Source organism: Xenopus laevis, chromosome 9_10L, assembly GCF_017654675.1.
Source record: "Xenopus laevis strain J_2021 chromosome 9_10L, Xenopus_laevis_v10.1, whole genome shotgun sequence".
Taxonomy (NCBI): Eukaryota; Metazoa; Chordata; class Amphibia; order Anura; family Pipidae; genus Xenopus; species Xenopus laevis.
In genome coordinates, this window is record NC_054387.1 from 79,275,812 (window position 1) to 79,298,028 (window position 22,217).

General features: G+C 37.9%; 1 protein-coding gene across 2 annotated transcripts in view; it reads left to right on the plus strand.

Moving 5' to 3' along the window:
* The window catches only part of osbpl6.L (oxysterol binding protein like 6 L homeolog), a 122,741-nt gene that overhangs the window by 57,041 nt on the left and 43,483 nt on the right, over window positions 1–22,217 (plus strand). For both annotated transcript variants that reach the window (XM_018235945.2, XM_018235946.2), the window contains exons 3-6: window positions 13,212–13,334; window positions 13,595–13,648; window positions 14,578–14,691; window positions 15,879–16,049. In XM_018235945.2, the coding sequence (XP_018091434.1) occupies window positions 13,212–13,334; window positions 13,595–13,648; window positions 14,578–14,691; window positions 15,879–16,049 (462 nt within the window). The remainder of the gene's footprint in view (window positions 1–13,211; window positions 13,335–13,594; window positions 13,649–14,577; window positions 14,692–15,878; window positions 16,050–22,217) is intronic.

Consider the following 22,217-nt stretch of genomic DNA (forward strand, 5'->3'; position numbering starts at 1 on the left):
TGGATATGTGCTGTGAACTTGATGGTAGTTGGCAAATTGTTCAGTTCAGCTACCATCTGTAGGAATTGTTGTTTGGACCCTGTCCACAGGAGTAAGAGATCATCAATAAAGCGCCACAGTTTATGTATATGTAGGCCATATTTGGGGAGGATGTTGTGTTCCTCAAAATTTGCCATGTAGAGATTTGCAAATGAAGGAGCCACGTTAGAACCCATACTTGTGCCGCTGGTTTGTAGGTAATAACACTGTTCGAATTTGAAGTAGTTCAATCTTAGGCATAGGTCCAAGAGATCCACAAGGAATTCTGTGTTAGGACGTATGGGGTCCGGGTGTTGTAGTAGAGATCTGGAGACTACTTTTATCCCTTCATCTGTGGGGATAACTGTATACAAGGAAGTTACGTCCAATGTGGCCAGTAGTGTCTGTTCAGGTATAGGTAGACAGGAATTGATCTTCATCAGTAAATCCCCTGTATCTTTAATGTAGGTGGAAGTTGCCTGGACCAAGGGTTGTAAATAATAGTCCACAAAAACAGCAAGAGGCTGTAGGATGGAGTTTCTTGCACTCACTATCGGCCGTCCAGGTGGATCCTTTAAGCTCTTATGGACCTTGGGCAGGGTATACAAGATTGGGCAGACAGGATGTGCTTGCGTAAGGAAAGATAGTGTAGATTCAGAGATAAATCCCTGCAGTAGAGCCGTTTGGAGTGTGATATCAACCCTTTTCTTATAATTGTTAGTCGGATCACTGTCCAAGGGTTGGTAGGTGTTCGTATCAGCAAGTTGTCTTAGGACCTCTGTGCGGTATGTAGAATTAAGGGCACAGGCGACACACCAGTCTCTCACCATTTTGCTGAACACCGACACACATTAGCCTCCCTCAGAAGTATGATAATAGACCATACTCCAATACCAACACGGGGGGGCGACCGTGAGAGACTACTTCTACAATCAGAACTCAGGTGGATCCATAGACTGGACACATTGAACCCCAGAGGGCTCAATGAACTAATATCTTATGCGGCCTTTTACTAACGGGCACCCTGGACTATGTAATACAGTCATTTTGACAAGCGCAGCCTTTGTTGGTCTCCTCTAAATAACTTATTCCATACTGTGTTTGTATCCCTTTGCCACCTTGGGCACTACGTGGGTCCTAACCTTCTTTTCCTCCCATATACCTATTATGTACAACATCTTATGGGTGTGAGTATTTTTATTACATAAATATATGGCCCTCATATATACTTCTGACTACAGAGGTACATAGTAATTTGGATGGGTCTGATGTTACGTACCCCCTGTGTCGTTGGGTGGTCCACTCTAACCTGTACCCAGAGTGCGACCTCAGCTCCCAATGTGACCAGCTTGCAGCCTTAAACATATCTACTAGTACCTCTTGGGTTGCATACCAGGGAGACAGTACACTCCATCAAAGAGTAGTGTTTCACCCTGAACTGTACCCTAGATGGGATTATATATACATTTATTCATGAGGCTGGTTTGGACACTATGGGCCCACAAAGGGATTGTATTCGTGTTCCCACTGTACCCCTTTTCTCTCCTCTTCGACACTGGGTCAGTGTCAGGTGACATTTGCACTATATGTTATGTATATTATGCCCATATAGTACGATCAGGATCAACCTGAGTCAGTTGCACGGCCCATCTACCCTCCTGGACACGTCACATACTGAGGTGACATCGAGAAAGTATATACGGTTGCTATGAGACATTTCAGTGGACAACCGTACTCTTGAACCCTTAGACACGCCCACTCACATACGGGTGAGTCCCGCCCCCTGATCCGGTTCTGCAACTCACATACACCTGCCGGAGTGAGATCTACTACTGATCGTGACACTACACAGCCTGATGAATAATGGATACTGTTAATAAGTACTACAAAAACCGACATCCGGTTATATGCTGGACCCGTGTAGCGATTTGCCATAGACAGACAAGCCCTTGAGTGAGGATCCATGCACATCGAACTAGATGGTATGTGGAATGTCTATGTATGGCGTGCTTGGTGATAGCGCTAACTGCGCTTTTCCACATAAAGGACTGTAATTTTAAAGCTATACAAGCTTTGCACTGTAACTAAGTTTATACATAATATCGCTTTCCTAAATACGTTACAGAAGTATCATGTTTTGATTCCGCTGATACATTGTTGCTAAATGCCTGTTTTGTGATATCTTGTGTCACAGTGAGATGCCATACTCATTTTTGTTGTTTTACACATACTTGTTTAGAATTGTATATTTTTGACGCACTGTATTGATGTATTCACTCCCCCCTGACACGTGATGACGTCATCACACCACTTTCCCGCCATGTGAGTGTTTAAATTGTTTGGTCAGATTCACATTTGTTACTTTGAGAAAGGCTATAGGTTTAGCCGAAACGTCAGAAAAAATTCTTCAATAAATTTTCACTTTTTGAACATTTTAAGACCTGTGAGTGCTTACCTTCTTCTTTGTATATCCTACTATTTTGGCGCAGCACCCAGGCACTTTATACCCTACAGACGAGTAGTGCCGGCCCTCCTTGGACATTGTATATATATATATATATATATATAGTGAAGAAAGAATCGGCACTCACGATAATGAAATCAACTGTGCCTGGGTGCAGTCCGTAATGGAGTTGAATGTAGAGAAGAAAATGATTGCACTCACAGGTCTTAGAAACGATAAGTGTCTGTTTATTGGTGGACAATTGCTGACGTTTCGGTGATACCACAGCCTTTCTCAAAGTGAAAAAATGGCTCAAAGTGACATACCGGTATATATATATATATATATATATATATATATATATATATATATATATATATATATATATATATATATATATTATATATATATATATATATATATATATATATATATATATATATATATATATATATATATATATATATATATATGTAGAAAGGCTGTGGCACACACTTACTGGAGCATAGACCCAGGTGCTATTCAGAAAAAAATGTATATCCATATAGAAAGCTGAAGCACACTGGGATTTATCATCTTGATAAAGGTCCCTGTGTGGACCGAAACGTTGATCCAATAAAATAAGTTTTACTTTGATAAATCCCAGTGTGCTTCAGCTTTCTATATGGATATATATATATATATATATACAAAAGCAATTTTACTCCCACATAGACAAATAATAGTGTATCTTGTGGCTAGTGCCACAATGGGCTGTTTCTCTATCTGTGTATAATCAGAGGCCAAGAAACAGCCCATCCACTCATGCATGTCTCTGTACTGACAGGTGCTGCGTCAGCATGGGAGCAGACACGTGGAGCAGACGAGTATGCATTTTTGCACTAAAATCAGCTTGGTTTATCTGCAGCCCGGCTGTCAGTGCAAAGAAGCGGGCTGTTTCTTAACTTAAATATAAGCAGCCCAGTATAAGTATAAGCATCCCAGTGTGGCACTAGCCTATCTGTTCACCTTTAGGATATGGGCACAAAGGCTGTTGTTAGTGGCTGTTTTTGGCCTGAGTGTTTTTGTAGGTTGAGTGAAGCAGATCTGCTCAGTTCCCCGACTCTGTTGATTTAAATGTGATCAGCATGTGTGCGGTCACACACACAGAGGAGCTGAAGCTGAGGTCAGCCCAAATATGCAAAAGGAAGCATCTCCAGGCTGACCTCAGCTTCAGCTCTGCTGTGTGTAACCACATTCAAATAAATGGAGTAGGGGCACTGAGCAGATCTGTTTCTTTCAGCCTGCAAAAATACATAGGACAACAATAGCCACTAACAACAGCCTGTGTGCCCATAGCCTTATGTCTTCTTACCTTTCATTTTCAACTGCTATTGCTTCTATGGTTGCAATTCACAGTCACTGCAAATGTATGTCTCTGGACATCCCTACCTGTCAGGCAAGGACAGATACCAGTGCAATCACCCTATATGTTTCACAGGTTCTGATTTGCTTATAACTTATTACCATACTTCCCCCGTAAAGGGGACCAAACCCAAAAAAATGATTTATTCATAGGGGCCCTAGAGCACTTTTGCAATTTACATTCATTTTCTAAGAGGTGTCTGAGATATTATCACAACTGTACAAATTTTATAATGCTAGGCAGGCTTCACCACTGTCTGTGTGATCTCCACATTTCCTGACATGAAAAAAACACAATGAGTCAGTTCTATGTTCTTCCTTTATGCTGTATTTTTTGGGGAAGTGCAGTGCTCTGATGCTTGACACTCCTCACAATTCTCTTTGTTTGGATTCAACACAATAAATATAATTTGCAGTATGAGCACCCTTTTTACCCCAGGCCAGTGCTCTGTAGAAAACTGCACCAGCCCAGGGTGCCAGGAGTGATTCTCTTCCTTCATATTCTTTCTTTGAGAGTTTCTTAGAGCGAAAACACTAACTTTAAAAAAAAAAAAAAACAACTGCTTGTCGCTTCGTTGTACACGGGCCAGCCCAGCACTGAAAAAATAAGGAGTGGAGGATAATGAAGAAGAAAGAAGATCACTTGATCATTGGGAGGTGGCTTACGTTTGGCACCTGTCAGTGATTTACACTTTTGTTCTCCTTTAATTTAATTATATCCTTATAAAATGTGCTTACAGAATAGTTACATAGCAATAGTAGCAGTGCACTAACTTCTGCTGGGGCCCATACAACTCCTTGAATATACTGTCCTGCCTATCCCCGATGTAAAAATACAAGAATTGAGTTCTGAATTTTCAGTAAAAATTTTATAAAAAGAATCAATTTGCTGACAGTGTGTTTGCAGTGTACACTCTGTACTATTCCTATAAATTAATATTGATTTTATGATATTTTTGTTGTTTTGAACCTTTGGTTCCAGGTGATTATAGTTCCCCAATTGTTTAATTTATATTTAGTAAACTCCTATGCTAATAGTACATTCCTGTTTATTCAAACGTGTGATCACGACCTGCAAGAAATGAGGTATATATAAGAATACAATAAAAGGGTAATAAGTGGGGCTGGTTGCTTGATATTACTTTATGCCACCTACTAACATTGGAGCTTGCAGCATTGTGCTTTTATACAGATCTGTTTTAAAAGATATAATTGAAAAATATAATCACTGGGTGCCAAAATCTTAGACACCCCTCTAATAATTGTAATAACTTACCTGATACCCTCAAACTATATTCTTGTTAATGGAAACTGCAGCAGCCCGGGCTATTTCTGTAGAACCTCATGTGCCGAAATCTTCTTCGTCCTCCGAGCAGTCTAATGTGCAGTAGAGAGAAAAAGCTACCTTTTTGTGTGTAAATTGGGCTTTCACTCTACTACGTATGCAACTCCCGGGCAGAGCATGAGCTTCTACAGAAATAATCCGGCTGGTGCAGTTTTTGACAAACGGGTAAAGTTGTGTTCTCTTATAATAGCCTTTTAAATCATAGCAGGGGATGCATTTTGCATATAAACTCTTAATACTTTACTTTTCTCCACTTACAAATCAATCAATATGTACCAACAAAAGCATAAGTAGGCAGAGACTAATCCTAAGGCAGTAGGAAAATGATGTCCATGTTTTTACTGCAGTGTAGGAGGAGAAATATATGAAATGGGCCTAGCAGTGACGGATTATATTGGTTGACAAAAGAGCTAATGATGACATGAATCATTTGAGCAGAGGACACAGAGAGAGGAGAATATGTGGGCTATAAAAATAAAATGTTAGCGTCTAGCGTGAGGGAACTTCATGACATGCAGTTTAAACTATTGCTGTACCGCAAAAAAGTCATAATATTCTGCAATATTCTGTCTCCAATCAAGGAGCTTTTAGTTTGGACATAAGGACCCAATAAAATAATTCATTTTATAAATCTCCATAATGAATTTAAGCCTTCTAGTCTCTGTAACTGATTTGATATATTACATGGTTTTAAAGGGACAGAAACACCAAGAAATTAAAGTGTTTTAAAGGAATGACAATATAATGTAGTGTTGCCCTGCACTAGTAAAACTGGTTTGTTTACTTCAGAAATACAACTATAGTTTATATAAACAAGCTGCTGTAGCCATGGAGGCAGCCAGTCAAGCACAGGATACAAAGAGACAAAGTTCTGTAGAACCCCATTGTATATTACAGAGCTTGTATGTTATCTGCTGTGTATCCTGTGCCTTTTCTCCTATTTCAGCTTTGAATGGCTGCCCCCATGGATTGTTTATATAAACTATAGTTGTGTTTCTGAAGCAAACAGGTCATTATATTTGCATTAACGTTAAAACATTTTAATTGTTTGGTGTTACTGTTCCAATTGGCTAAGGCCACACAGGGTCGAAATCAGCATGCTGTTTCAGCCCCTACTGTGAGTAGTAACATCTAATTTTCTATCCACGTACTGTTTTTAATAGTGATCTAGTGCCTATTAAACAAAAAAAGTCCATCCGACTGAATTTATAAAAGGAAGTCTCTGGTTTAGGGCTGCTTTCAGTGTGCATATGCCTAAGCCGATTAATGCCAAAGTGGCCCATAGGTTGGGTGTAAATAAAAATTCAAAGGACACAACTGAACAACAGTTTAACAGCTGGATGGCTGAAAGCTTCCCTGATTTATGAAATTTGACCCAGTCAGATGGGGGGGGCACCATTGTCTGGATCTTCCACAGCCAAAAGATGGCAATACATGGAAATAAAGCTGGCCATTTCTTCAAGGTGCCGCATTTGATGAGGTTGCCAAATAATTGAGTGTTTGCTGATAAGGCACCCCATGTAGGTTCATGGTTATAGAAAAAGCAGGCCCTGTAACTGCTGGTGGGCCCAGTGTGAAACTGACTGACAAGCAGAAACAGTATATGGTTATAGCATACCCCCCCCCCCAACCAGTATTTTACTCGCCTAGCCAATAAAACCTTCCAAGGCTGGGTTTAGTGGTACAAATTTCCAACAATTTAGTTGCCTGTAAATTTGAAATACCCTTCACTTGAGCCCCTGGTCCACCCACTTAAGCCTCCAGTCTGATCCAATTATACCCTTCCTCTCTCCATAATCAGCCCTCGACCTTTCCACCATATCATAGCTCTTCCCCTTCCATTATCAGTGTGTCCCATGTGTTAATGTCCCACTCCTTGCATCACAGACCACTCTTTTCAATACCACCCAACACTGGCTGATTTTGAAAGATAAACTTTTGAACGTGTCTCAGCCCTATATGGTTATGAAAAATATATTATTTCCAAAATTTGGTATTATGGTATTTCTACTGTGTAAAAATATAGTACGTCAGCTTATCCAGTCATTAAACCCTAATTGGATAGGGGCTGGCCAATAGGCAAACCCTTGAATGTTACAAGTATGGTTGTTACCTGGCTGGTATGTTACCGATAAAAATAATACATTAATGAAGAGAAAAACATTTTCTTCTCAAATTGAATCTGACCCATAAATTTTCACTTTAGAAACAAAAAAAGACATGTTCTCATTTATTTAAATATGGCTCTTCATTCTGTAGGGTCAGAATGACAGTGCATTACAGAATAACCAGTTCTTAAGAATGATTGGCCGTTCATTGCCTTGGGGCATTTGATCCGGTTTTGCTCACTCATGTTCTAGAAGAGGATGAATATTCTCTGGAGTTTACAATACAGTATCCTCTAAGAAAGATGAATTAACTTCCCTTTCAGCTACAAGTGTACAGTAATCTCTGGGTAGAGCACACGGTAATGTTTCAGAAGGCTACATGGTGCCTGTAGTTGTGCTTAGCTCACTGAATGTTACAGATCAATGGAAGTGCTGAGATCACATATTTCAGATTGCAGAGCAGATAAATCACTGGGGTTACTTGGCACAGCTGTAATTCAGTAGCAGGACAGAGCCCACATTATTTAGGCATTAGCTGTGAAATCTTAGGAAATTTGAGGCATATACATTATAGTTACAAACTATGTAGGCTGGAACAGATGCATCAGTGGACTGCATGACTGCATACCCAGGCATTTTTTTTCCTTTCATTACATATGCAGGAAATATTGTATTGCAGTAAATCCAATGTTTAAATTAGGCCTCGTTCACATGAGCCCTTTTCTGGGTGCCGTCAATAATTTCCATGTTTCCTCCATAAATACAGCTTTTTTTGGGATGAGTGCCAGCTAATCCAGTGCTAGGGTTCAGCTAGCCCCCAGACAGAAGTAGCTGTGTCCAGGGTCACAGTAAATGATCTCTTTTATCTACTAACTGTACACATCTCGTAGTCATAAATAGATTGCACAGTTGATCTTCCCCTGCTGCAGTGATGATGGTTTATCACCTTATGCTGTGTGAATGACAGTGCATTTAACATAATAACACAGTTATGTTGTAAAAAGACATAAATCCTAAATGAAGGCAAATACAATATTTTTTAGTTATTATCCCTGAACGGTATAACCATATTTCAAATTAAACTCAGTGTTTTGAACTCCCTATTTGTACAAAATTATTTATTTCTTAAATGCACCTAAACTCAGCAGAGTCTTCTGTATCAGGGAATTGTGCATGCTTTCTACCTATCTTGTAAAGAAACTTTTCCTTTAGTAATTACAAACCTAGTTTGAATGCATTTACTAGTGTTTCCTCTGTCATTACCCTGGGACAAAATTGTGATTCTTGATGACTGTCCTTACATGTTAATATATTTTATGGCATCCATTTTTTGTTTGATTCACACTGACCATCTATTTCCTATTGTTATTAAACCCGTATGGGTCTGTAATGCTAGTCCATTCCTTCTTTCTCTTGATAGATTTGATAGGTGATACCAGAGCTTTTATATAAAAACCTGGCCAAGACCATCTATAACAGTGACCTGTAACAACATGAAACAAATTGCATATGTTTGGCCATATAGTGATCAACGGGTTCCAAATCTACCCCAAATTTGTTTAATTTCCGGTAGGCCAACTTGGGGATTGAGATGGCAAAACAAGATAATTAGTTAAATAGTTCACAAATTTATCATGACAATTAGTTACATAATTCACAAATGTATGCTCAAAATATTCTTTCCAAATTTTAATTAACCCATCTGTGTCTGTACTGCCATTTAATTATTTTCTCTTAATTAATGTTGTCGCCCTTTTTGTACATTTTCCTGCCCCCTGTCATTTTGTCTAGGAGACATTCCTTTCATGCATCCTTCACACTTAGAAGTAATTTGTCCAGTATCTTCCTCTACTAAGGCAAATGTCTAACACCAATACTGTGATTGCATATCTAATCAAGGTCAGGGGAGTTGCCCTGTATTCTAGTGATGATTTCCCAGTGGGTGAAGGAACACCTACTTTCCATTTAATGCAATGCAGTAGAAACTACTTGTATAGGTGCTGAGTTTTTATAGAAAAACAATACACTAAACATTCCTCTGTTATTCATTATAATTGCTACAATAATGAATTATTTTGGCCATGCAGTCACCCCCAGTGCCAGGTCTGACCTCATTTCTGTTTCATTTCCAGTAGGCCAAAATTTGGGATTGGAATTCCAAAACAAGACAATTTAGGGCGTTAATGGATTTTTGCTCTACTGGGTTGCAGTATACTGTATGTGTAAAAAGAGTGTTTGTGTGTCTGTGTAAATGTAAAAATGCACCAACCTACTGTGAAAACACCAGAGAGTTCTATTAACATATAAGGCACAAGGCATAGAGCTCTTATACAGGCCATGGACTTCAGAGGATACTTCTCATATCTATAAAGAGAGTGGGTAATTTAATTCTTACAATACAAAACACTTTGGCTGGCAGCCTTGCAAGTTGAAACGTTAGTGTTAAATTGACAGCCAACTTGCAGTGCTACAAAATTGCAGTGCAATTGCAGTGCTACAAAGAAGCACTGCAATTATACTAATCAATTGTAATTCAGAAAAATCCGTCTCTCGCCTTGGAAAATTGTGCCTAGTGTTGGCATACAAATGTGGTAGCTTTGGCATCGGAGATGTTTTGTAACAATCAATTTTCTCCCATCACAAGCAGCATCCTTTCCAGTTAGAAGGATTGGATTTCTGTGGATATGAGGAGAATGTGCAGGTTTTTGTTTAACTTGAAATGAAGTGTATTGGCACCAGAGATACAGTTCCACCCTGGGATGCTATGCTACTGTTAAAATGCTTAAAGGAAAATAATATTCTGGTCTAGTTAGCAAAGGCATCTGGTTTTACTAACATCCTTCTGCTCCTGTATTAGCTCTTCAGAGGCTTCAATTACACTATGCTGTATAGGTCTTTTCAGTTTGCTAGTTAGTTTCCCAAACTGGCATGTGTAATCAACCTTTCTTTGTAGTCTCAGCCAGATATATAATACAGCTAGCAGTGATTTAGATAATGTGGAACTGATGGCCAAGGAATGAAATAGTGTCTTGACTTGGTAAGTCAATAATCTTAGTGATGAGCCAGAGAGCATTGTACTGAATCCTTTTGGTGCAGGAAAATAGCTGCATTTTACTTGCCACTCTCAGAAAGTACCTTATTGCCTGCTATAAATTCTAAGTTTATGCAGTCAAAACAGACAAAACAGCAAGCAATTCAAAATGAAAGAATGAAAAAGGAGTTTAGTGCCATGTAAGAGTCACAAAGTTATTTTGGGCTGAAAAATGAAATGACAATACTCCAAATCACTACTAGCACATACTCTGTATATATGTGTATATATATATATATATATATATATATATATATATATATATATATATATATATATATATATATATATATATATATAGACAATGTTTTCCAGGAAACGTAGAATTTTGTGAAGGTCATCTCCTTTTAAACAAATAATTAGAGAGATGGATTATAGATAGATACATTTTTATCACCATTAGTACATTAAATTGGGGGGGAAAGTTGTAACAGTTTGGGGTTTAGTCTTATTTAATTGGCAAGCACATTTCTAGAAGAAGCATTTGCTTAGTGAGGAATTGTGCTTGCTACCTCTAGCAGATCAGACTGGTTCAGTTTTCTGGCTAATAAAACATTTACACTTTCAGTTGGCAGGAATATTTGAAGTGGTTTTCCCAACGAGCACAGTTATATGTATTGATCAGCTTGTAAGGCCAGAAATCCATCAATCAGAAAGGCATCGATCGATAAACCAATTCCATTCTCAGGAATGTTGTACAACAGCATTTAATGAACTGACAGATAAAGTAAATAAGCATTAATCGTATTATAAACCCTTTCTTTAATCAAGCAAAGGAATCATAAATACTTTTGTTACATTTTGTGACAAATAACATTTCTTGTAATCATTGTTTTTTCACACACATTAAAATGAAAGCTTTTGATTGCCTGCAGTAGCTGATGGGTGGTACAGGTATGCTATCTGTTATTGGAAACCCGTTATCCAGAAAGCTCTGAATTAAGGGAAGGCAGTCTTCCATAGACTCTATATTAATCAAATAATTAATATTTTTGAAATTGATTTCCTTTTTCTCTGTAACAAAGAAACAATACCTTGATTCAAACTAAGATATAATTAATCCTTATTAGAGCAAAATAATCCTATGTGTTTAATTAAATTTTAAGTAGACTTTAATGTATAGAGGTTCAAATTATGGTAAGTTCCTTTTCTGTAAACACCCAGGCTCAAAGCATTCTGAATAATAGGTCCCATATGTATTCCCCTATCTGTTAGTCCCCCTTCACGGACCTCTCCCCATTCACTCTGTCTTAAAAGCAACTTGTTATTTGTACCTTCTGAATTGCAGAGCAGTATAGTGGGGTTAGCAGCAGCTACCATATTGATTTACATTACTTCTGGTCTAAGCTCCATGGCACTAGGCAGAAGCATGCTCATTGGGCCAGGACAGCGGGTTGGCTTCCAGTACGTATGATCCTACAATGCTAAGATTCTGAGATTCTGTAAAGGTATAAAGCAGGAATGCCCAAATTGTATCTTTACAGATATTGTATGAGTACATATCCCTTGGAGAGATGAATATTGTAGCTGGACAACAGTAAGCATACACAGTTTTGATGTTTCAGCTGTTGCAGAACTGAAACTCTTAGCATCACTCAGTTAGCTTAAATGTCAGGCTTGTGCAGGGAGCAGAACAGCACCTTGAATGTCAAATGTTACTAGTCCCAGCTGCAGTCCATCTGGGGTTTGGGGAATAATGGAGGCATCACAATGGATTATTACACCTCTGCATTTACAATTACCATATGTAGTAGAAAGACAAAGAATAGCCATGAATCAGTCTTTTTTTGTTCCACTGTATAAATCATTCAAAATGTAATCTTTGTAATTACAAAAGAAGATATTGAGAAGTCTATTAACTCTTTCTTGCTAAACAAAACACCTAGTCCAGATGGCATTTAGCAGACTGGTACTAGAAATTTTCTGTCAACAACAGGTTTTGCTACATTGCTTTCTTTATTTCGTTCATAACACACCTGTCCATGCCATTTAGTGCTATTTTACAGCTATTAACATTTTCTTTGAGATTGAAGTGGGTGATGTTGAAGAGTGGCATGGCGTAACTGCATCATTTTCTGGAGGGGGTCTGGAGACTCCCTAGTTTGCCCACTGGTATTCAATTTAAAACCAGATAGAACATATATTATCTCTTGGACTCAAAACATTGCTAAATGTATTGGTAATATCAGATGTTTGCATAATTATAGAAATATCACAAGGGTCAAACAAAGAGTATTGTTTCTTGTACTGTAAGTGGGATTCTGCAGTCTAAACAGTTACACATTTCTTTGTTATGCAGAGGAGCACAGCAGGGATGGTAGCATCAGGGTTGGTCTAGTCCAGTGCCCAGGCTCCTTCATGGAGCATGCTCTTAGTAAGCCCGAAACAGACAGGTAGTCATTGAATTGTAGTATTAACCACACCAGAATATCAATTTGTTATACAGTATATTCACTGTAACAGTACAGAAGCTGTTTCTGTAATGCAGAGGCCCTTCACATGATGATATTTGTAATGGGAGACTTCATGTCCTATTGTTACTTGTTCTTTTCAATTTGACCCTTCTACCAGCAAAATATGCTTTAACATATGTAGACTGTACATTACTCTTACTTGTTATTAGCAGTTCTTTCAGTAACCTCCATTATGACCTCCATGTAATCTTCTCCCAGTAAAGAATCACAGTGCTGTAGCTGAAGTCTGGTCACTGATCTAAAAGTGTGACCTCGTTTGAGTGTAATCACTACCTCTTACCATTTCATGCTGCATTGCTCTTCATGGATGCTTGGATTTTTTTTCCAGGAAGCTGACAGTTGGGAAATCATAGAGGGACTGAAGATTGGACAGTCAAGTGTCCAAAAACCAGAGAAACATGAAGGGTTTATGTTGAAGAAAAGAAAGTGGCCTTTAAAAGGCTGGCACAAGGTATTGTAGCTCCAAAATTCTTCCATGCCTCTCAGAATAAAGGGAACATTTACTTGTAAAATAAGCTCTGCAGATGTAAGTTATTGCCTTTCTGCTTTGCTTTACTAGAAGTTGTAAAACACAATTGACATCTGGTTATTTGGGTTAGTGATCTGAGCAACAAACAAAGATCAGTGATTTTGCAGTGGGCCAGTTAATTGTTATGAATGTTTTTATTGCTTGCGAAAACCTAATTGAGTGATTTATTTTATATATTTTAGAGATTTTTTGTCCTGGATAATGGTATATTGAAGTATTCCAAATCACCAATCGATGTAAGTACAGATTGCATTTCTTTTTAGAAGAGTGATCTAGATTTTTATTCATCATTCAGAAAGCTTTATATAATGTATCCCTGCACTGAAGGCTGTTCTGCTATTACACATAATCAGAGCATGGTCTGTAACTGTAATGAAACCAATATGGTGGAAACTGTGTTATTTGTATGTGCACACTCAGAGTTTACTGTTGCAGTATACAGTATGTATATTCTTACAGCTGGGTGTCAAAACAAATTATATAATATTAATTCATGGAAAATTAAGGCCGACATGGGATTTAATCAAGCCTGACCTATATCATTTAAGAACCGTCTGAGAATGCGATGTTGGGTAGTTCAAACAAGCTAAATGACTGCAAGGGCTATTTCTCATGCAGCAATGAAGTCAATGTCATGGTTGTCCAACACAAAACGCAGGAATTGGGTGACCCACAGTTGTTCCCATTCAATTAAATGGGATTCCAGGAAGGTAGCAGCTCTTTGTTCTCTATTGCTTCAAATACCATAGCCCTAAATGGATAATATAATAACATATCTAGGCCAGGGATCTTTGGTACTCAATGCAAGAATGCATATCTACACCCAGGAGCTCTTCTAACCATGAGTTGCTCAAATGGTGTTTATATCACAAAAAAAACATATTTTCTCACCTTTACATAAATAGTTGTGCCCTAGGCAGGTGCCGCTGATGCTTGCCTTTAATTCTGGCCCTGTGTAATAATAGGTGCAACATTTTCCTTAGTTCTAGTAACCTAAAATAACCAATAAGCAAGTAACATTTACTATCCTGCTGTTTGAAAGCAAATATCTAGTACGGGTTACTAGAACTGGAGCAAACTTAAATTCTTGCCTGTAAACAGATTTTATCTCATCAGGGGTCCATGCTACAGTCAATCATTTTCTTCCTTGTTATGTTGTTTTCAGACACAGAAGGGTAAGTTACATGGAAGTATAGATGTTGGCCTGTCTGTGATGTCAATCAAGAAGAAGGCTCGGAGAATAGATTTGGACACAGAGGAGAATATTTATCATCTTAAAGTAAGTTTCCCATATACAACACACATATTCCATGTTGTCATCTGGGATAAAACTTTTGTCATGAAAAATGCATCTTACATTTTGGAGACTGGAGCTTTCCTGGCTGAAATATGTGAATTATTTAAACCAGACAACCTAGAATGCTTAATTGAACAAATAATATTATGTTGGCTTGAATCACTGACCGAACAATATCATTCCGTCTTTTAAAAAAATACAGTACTGTAAAAGTGATAACTTCCAATGGAAAAAAGAATACATAGAAAAGAAAACCCACTCAAAAAAGAATATATACTGTAGATGGTGGATGTATGAAACTGTATTTATCTTGTTGTGTGTTCTGGGGTATTATACATGAAACAGGCAACTTGGTTGCTACTATGCTGATGAAATTTAGCACTGATGTTAGGTAGAGGATCTGTTATCTAGAAACCCGTTATCCAGAAAGCTCCAAATTACGGAGAGACCATCTCCCATAGACTCAATTTTATCCAAATTTCCCTTTTCTCTGAAATAATAAAATAGTACCTTGTACTTGATCCAAACTAAAATATAATATTAATCCTTATTGGAAGCAAAGCCAGCCTATTGGGTTTATTTAATGTTTGAATGATTTTCTAGTAGACTTAAGGTATGAATATCCAAATTATGGAAAGATCTATTATCTGGAAAGCCCCAGGTCTCAAGGGTTTGGAATAACAGGTCCCATATCTGTATATCAGTCCCGGTATTTTAAAGTGTACAATGAAATACGTTTTTTCCAATTCAAATTTCATGAAGATGGAATAGCAAAGAGAGGCACAATTCTTCAAATTGTAGTGCCTGTATAGGAGTGTGTGTGTGTTACTTCTCCCAATGCATATTCTTGAAAGGAATTAATACAAGTTGTATAAGCAGTGTGGTTTTTGGGATTTATTTGGTGGCTACCCTGTCTGACTGAGTCACTTCCTTTCCTTGGCTTTCTGGTGGCAATTACCAACCATGTGCACAGGAAGAACGAAACAGTCAGTCAGCATATTTATTGTGACTAATTATTTAAAAGAATGTTGAGGTTTTGTTTAATTGTGCTTGTATACTTTATACATTATTCTATTTCAGAAGATAGAAGATAGTGAAATAGAATAAATGCTCATGGAATTAAAGCAAAGTTTGTCTACAGTATTATTTAATTTATTTATTTTCTTTAGGTAAAATCTCAGGATACTTTTGATTCTTGGGTATCAAAATTACGCCATCACAGACTTTACCGTCAGAATGAAATAGTGAGGTCACCTAGAGATGCCAGTCTACATATGTTTCCATCAACATCGACTACGGAGTCCTCACCAGCAGCAAATGTCACAGTACCTGAGGGAAAGGTATCCATAGAACTATGCTTCAGATACTTTATAGAAATATGAGCCGACATACATAGTTATTGCATAGTTTTACATTTATATTTATGTACACATCTATAATGAGAAATTCATGTTCGTTTAATATATATTCTTTCACGTGACAGGTAATATCATGCCTAGGTAATAGCCATTAAAAGAGAACGAAAGTTCTGAGACTGACCTAAGCCACCTCCACATGTATCTCTCCCCAACTGCACCACCGGGGGCTCATCAAGCAGCAGCTATAACTTGGCCCAACACTGCCTGGTTTCATCCATTAAGTAGTAAACATAGCTTTCCTCATTAACATATCTCCAAGGGAATTTGTTATGCAGTGGTTGCATCTATTTTCTGTTTTTAACAAACCACAAATGCTGAACAAATAGCTACATTAGCATTTTCCACTTTCATTAGTGATGCCTTTAAAACTTATATTTGTGACTTTTAAAGCACTCATTTAGGAATGGTGGGGTGTAAAAATGGGTGCCTTGTAGTTTGCACCCTTATCTTAGGTCAGTGCTGTTTTTTGTCTTCATTAAGACATTGACAGGCTGGGCCTCCAAGTGTGCATCAGAACACATCCTGGGCCCACTATCAGCAACAATTTGATGGGCGAGACAGAGCCAGATGGCATAGAGGTTATATAGGCTTATATAATTATAAAAAAAGGGTTGGTGTGAAATGTCCTAAACTTGTGCCCCAGTATAGAGATTCCCTACTAGAAAACCTCTGATACTTTGGCAAGCCAGTCTGACAATGTCTAGAAATAATTAGAATGATGTGCAGGGATAAAAGCCCTGGTCCATGGGTTTGTTTATCACAGCCCCATTTTGAGATGTACTGTATAACATAACATTTTCGGTTTGAGTGATATATTTTATATTAAGCGTGGGATGTCAAATATTGCAATACTGGGTGGCTTAATACGTTGCAGTTGTGCCATTGCATTGGACAGTCAAAAAGGATTCAGATATAATGTAAGCTTTAGAGGCTGGTGAGGGGATAGGTTCATTAAAGATAAAGGTTATGACGTTTTGCATTTTTGGTAGCATCAGGGCAGATCCATTTGGGAGTGCATTAGACAGAGTTGGGATATATGCCATTTGTACTGGTGCCTGGAGCCAGACAGAGATGTTGTAAAACCTTTTTATAAAGAAATGTCAGAAAAATGATGACAGATCAGTGAGTGCTTTGTGAATGAATGGAAGCTCAGTCCTGTGTTACAGTTCATGCAGTGGCACCAGCATGGCTCTAGCAATGAGAATCAGTCATGTGTGGCCACATTGCATCACAGGGATGGTTTAGAAATGTTCTCTGCAGAGGAAAAAGCTGCACCGCAGTCTAATGATAGAACTGCCCTCTCTAATGTGTCTGTTGTTCCCATCTGAATGTTTTGCCGCACAGAACATATTTTTACTTACTGAGGCTGCAGAATGTGCTTGCCCTATAGAGATTCCAGTTTATGACTGGCACGACATGTTAGTATGGAGAAAGATACTCTGTAAAACATTGTGTTACTGATAAGTGGTGGTCTCTGTTGCCTTTGTCATTTTATTTTAGAACATCTACTAGGGGGCACAGTGGAATATTTTAATTGAGGTGTATCACCTCTTTGGCTGTATTTAGACAAATACCCACTAGCATGATAAAGCATTGGCTACATGTGACTTACACAACAGGGTCAGGGCCTTTGCCAAGTGGAAGCTATCCCTTTAAGATGTAGTATAACTACACAACACAGGCTACTGTATACAAAAATAGATTGATTGGACGCCAGGAGGTTCTTTGGTGCAAATAAAATAGATGGTTTATTCAACAAATGCAAATGCAAGTGACCACAGGTTTACTCATCCAGGAGATGATGTAGGTATAGCATATCACAGAGGAGGGAGGATAGCAGAAGATGATACAGCACAATGAAGACTGTCACTTCCATAAGGCATAGTAGTCAAGTGTACATCAATTCCTAGAAGACAGATATACCTCTGTGGGGATCGGGATCACCAGTGGAGCAGTTAGGCAGACGAAATCTAAATAGAAAATAAAAAATCAGATGGCACACACTTCAGCAATTGTGCTACAAATTCAGTGGTTTATTTGATATCTCTGCACAACGTTTCGGAGGTACAACCTCCTTTCTCAAGAGCTTGAGAAAGGAGGTTGTACCTCCAAAACGTTGTGCAGAGATTTATTCAACAAATTCTTTGCATTTGTTGAATAAACCATCTACTTTATTTGCCATCTAATTTTTTATCTTCTACATGGAATATTGAAACCTATTTATGCAGCAAGGTTTCCGGATAGAGCACCACAACATTCATATCTCAGTCTAGTCTTCTGAATTATTGTATATTGGATAGAGACAAAGTCTAAAGCCTAACACCCTATCCACTGAGTCCCTGCACTAAAGGCAAACAAGAAGCCTTTGGGAAGCTACTCCCTGCTACTATCCTTGATGGAGCACACAGCTGCTCATGCTATATAAAGCTGACTTTCTCACTCCTGGAGAGTCTATTAAAGATCTACCTAATGATAGCTAATCTTGTTCACAGAGTTACCTGGTCCCTGACTCAATCACCAAAGGTGCAGGTCCCTTTGGGGCGAATGGCTTTACTGGGCCTTGGTGATCCCAGGCTCAATGGGAAACACCTAGCAGCACAGACACCAGGAGCCAAAGAGGAAGAGGCCACTCCCTACACACACTATATAGCAGTGTGGCAGGAAATGGTATTACACCCTTTGACCAATAACTAATGGTGTACTAAATGACAGTTACAGGGGCTTAACCCAATAACAAAAGAGTAAAGAAAGAGGGTAGGGATTTAACTCTATAGGAGCCTAACAGATCCTATAGGTCCCTACAGGGGTATCTTTGGTGATCCAACCTCCTGGCTTCTCCACAGTCATATTAAATCTTGGAAGATTCAGTCCCACATGCCGTAAGTGGCAAGATGCGTGTGGTAAATGAAGAAGTAGCTCAATAAATCATGAATTATTGACATGATGATTATTAAATCTACATGTTGTTTTGAACTGGTTAAGCAGGAACCTGCTACATTCACATTGGTAATGTTTCTCAATATGCAAAGAATAGACCATTAGAAGCTTGCAATGTACAGTTTGTACATTTATAACCTATAAAATATATCCTTAAAAATCGTGCTTAGTGATGTCATCAGCTGCAATTAGTATTTAGTGATGTTGTTTTATCACGTCACTTGTTCATTATAAAAAATAATTATAATAATGCATTATAATAACATAAAACAATCTCCTGTGTAAAATAAGGATATTAGAAGTCCCACGACCTGTATAAAAGCACCTGTAGACACGTGAACTTCTTATTAGGAACATTAGTCCCTATATAACTCATCGTATGGTTCTAGAATTTCTTGGTAAATTTTAACCTTATAAATATAAACAGTACAGTAGGGGAACATATTTTCCTTATATGATTCAAATACATCTATGTGATATGTGTCGTTTTTCTTTTAAGCCCCTGCAAGCAAGACTTAAACATTACAGTCTAGAAATCACGGAGAAGAAAAGTAGAATTAATCATTTATAAATGTATTACTAATATGAGTCACAGGCTCTCTCTGGGAAATTGGTTACTAGAAAAAGTCCAGACTCCTTTCAAGATTAAAATGCAGCTTGAGTCCACCACTTCAATTTCATTTCCTAACATGGAGCTTCAGAAAAGAAGACGCTAACCAAGTATATGCAGTGCTTTTCTTCAAAGTGGTTCAAATGTATAATCTTCAAACAAATGGCTCTCATTTGAGATAAGGCTGAACTTTTGTTCGTTCCTTCTTGCAGATTCTTGGGACACAATGGTCTTTAAAAAATAAAAAATAATTTTCATATTGCTAACATCTGAGGGTATTAAATGAATCCCTTTGACAGAAGTGCACAGAGGTTATGAGTGTGCTCAATACAGCTGTTGGGAGTAAAGCAAAAAGCAAACCACAAATGTTATCACTGCATCATACATGAAACCTCAAATGTGTGAGCATGGAGCTCATTAGCAATGTGATGAGGACACAATGGCACAGAAAAGTGATCCACTCCTTACAGATCATGAGGATGACCAGTATCAAGTTCTATGTCCCTTGATCTGTCTAAAAGTCACATTTGAGGGACAATTTATTAAACTTCGATTTTTTTCTGGTTGAATTTTTTAGGGGCAGCTCAAATTTTTTGTGGAAAAATAAAAACTCAAATTTTTAGACATTTATCATACTGAAAAAGCTGTTTAAAATCCAAATCCGAAAATACTCTATCTCAAACCTGTCAAGGTCATGTAGAAGTCAATGGCAGATGTCCCTAAAGTTGCTTCTTGACATTGTGATCTGCACTGGATAATGCAAAAAATTCTGGGTTTTCACCCGATAATTTGCAGCAGAAATTCGATAAAATCGAGTTTTCGGTATGAATTAAAACTTTTTTCCAGAAAAAATATTGATAAATGAGTTCAATACATGGAAGGGTTTCTGGTCGACTTTCTTTTCATAAAAACTGAGTTTAGTTTTAGTAAATCAGCCTCCAAAAGTCAGAATTAGACCACATCTTGCAAGAAAGCTCTGACATGGAATCCTGGATATAGAGCACAAAGCCACAGAAAGAAATCATTTTGCCTGTTGTAATATTTTTGGAGAACAACGCAGTCACTTCCCAAACCAGTGTATAAGAATCAAGCGACACAATAGTGCTAAAGTTCATGTTCTCTTTTTATATTTGGTTCAGTGTATAATTCCATTCCAATAAGATTTAAATAGAAGTGTCTTGCAGTTCAAAGAAAGCAGTTTTAGACCAAGTTGAATGAGTTGCTCAAAATAATGTTTTGATACCTGTCCATGTACTACTTCTTGCCATTTACAGTTGGTTACAAGCTTTTCTGCCCTGTGGCAAAGGCAAAAAAGTAGGGCTAAGTGCACCTACATAGGAATGATTAATTGCTTCCTAATAATGTTCTGTAACCAAACATATGAATTACAGAAGTACTAATGCAGAGAAACCTGTAACTGCACTCAACAGCATGTACCTGTACACTGTAATATAATGCATATCTCAGCATGCTCACAGTTAGATGTGTGCCTTAGGGTACAGAGAAGTGCAACGAGTACGGGAGAGAGCGATGGTGGGTCACATATGGGGTTTGGTAAAGAACCATGATGGCAGTGCATATTACAAAGTACATGTGGAGTATCAAAAGTCCAGTACTTTCCATTTGTGAAGGTGACAGGTTCATACTTCCATTGTCGTGAACACTGCACCTAATTCCAGAGGTGCCAACAAGATGGAAATGAATTGCTACATGAACTGCACCTTAAGGGGCAAGGTTTTGCTTACTTTAACAAGCCCCTATTTGTACAGTCAATTAATTGGTTAGATTGCAGTGGTGACTTCAATTTGGATACTAACAACCAATAATGATGGTTGTCAGCCCAAACATGAAGTGCACAATATGAGATAATGGGGTTGTTTTACTTTTGTGTTTGTAGTGCTTGAATACTAATAGGAATTGTTCAGTATTAAAATAAAAACTGGGTAAATAGATAGGCTGTGCAAAAAATACAGTCATGTAACCAGTCAGCGACTTGAGGGGGGCCACATGGGTCATAACTAACTATATCAGAAACATTTTTTATTTTGAGCAATCTATATATTTACCCAGATGTTATATTTACACTGAACTGTTCCTTTAAATGGACTGTAAACCCTCTGAGAAGGTTTCACACAATCAAAACGCCTCTTTCTATATTTTCATAGTTAACGATTAAAACAAAAGGCAAATACATTCACCCTTTTCCTTAAAGTTGTCTTAAAGGTGCACAATGCTACATTCCCGTTACAGGTTTGGTGCACAATGCTACAGAGACATTAATGATTTTTGAATGAACATAAACATTACTGTCTGTATGGTGATGATCAGATGATCATTAATTGAATTGATGTCTTAGGTAGATTAATCAATTATCCAGATCTCTACCTTAAAAGGGCACACTGGAATGATGGCCATTTATTAGGGTGGTTGCTGAACTTTTTCAATTCAAGATCTCCTATAGATTTATAAAAGCATTGTGCCAAGAATATAGGACAAGATATACATTTTCAGCCCAGATCTCAAAATAATTAACTGTCAAGCTA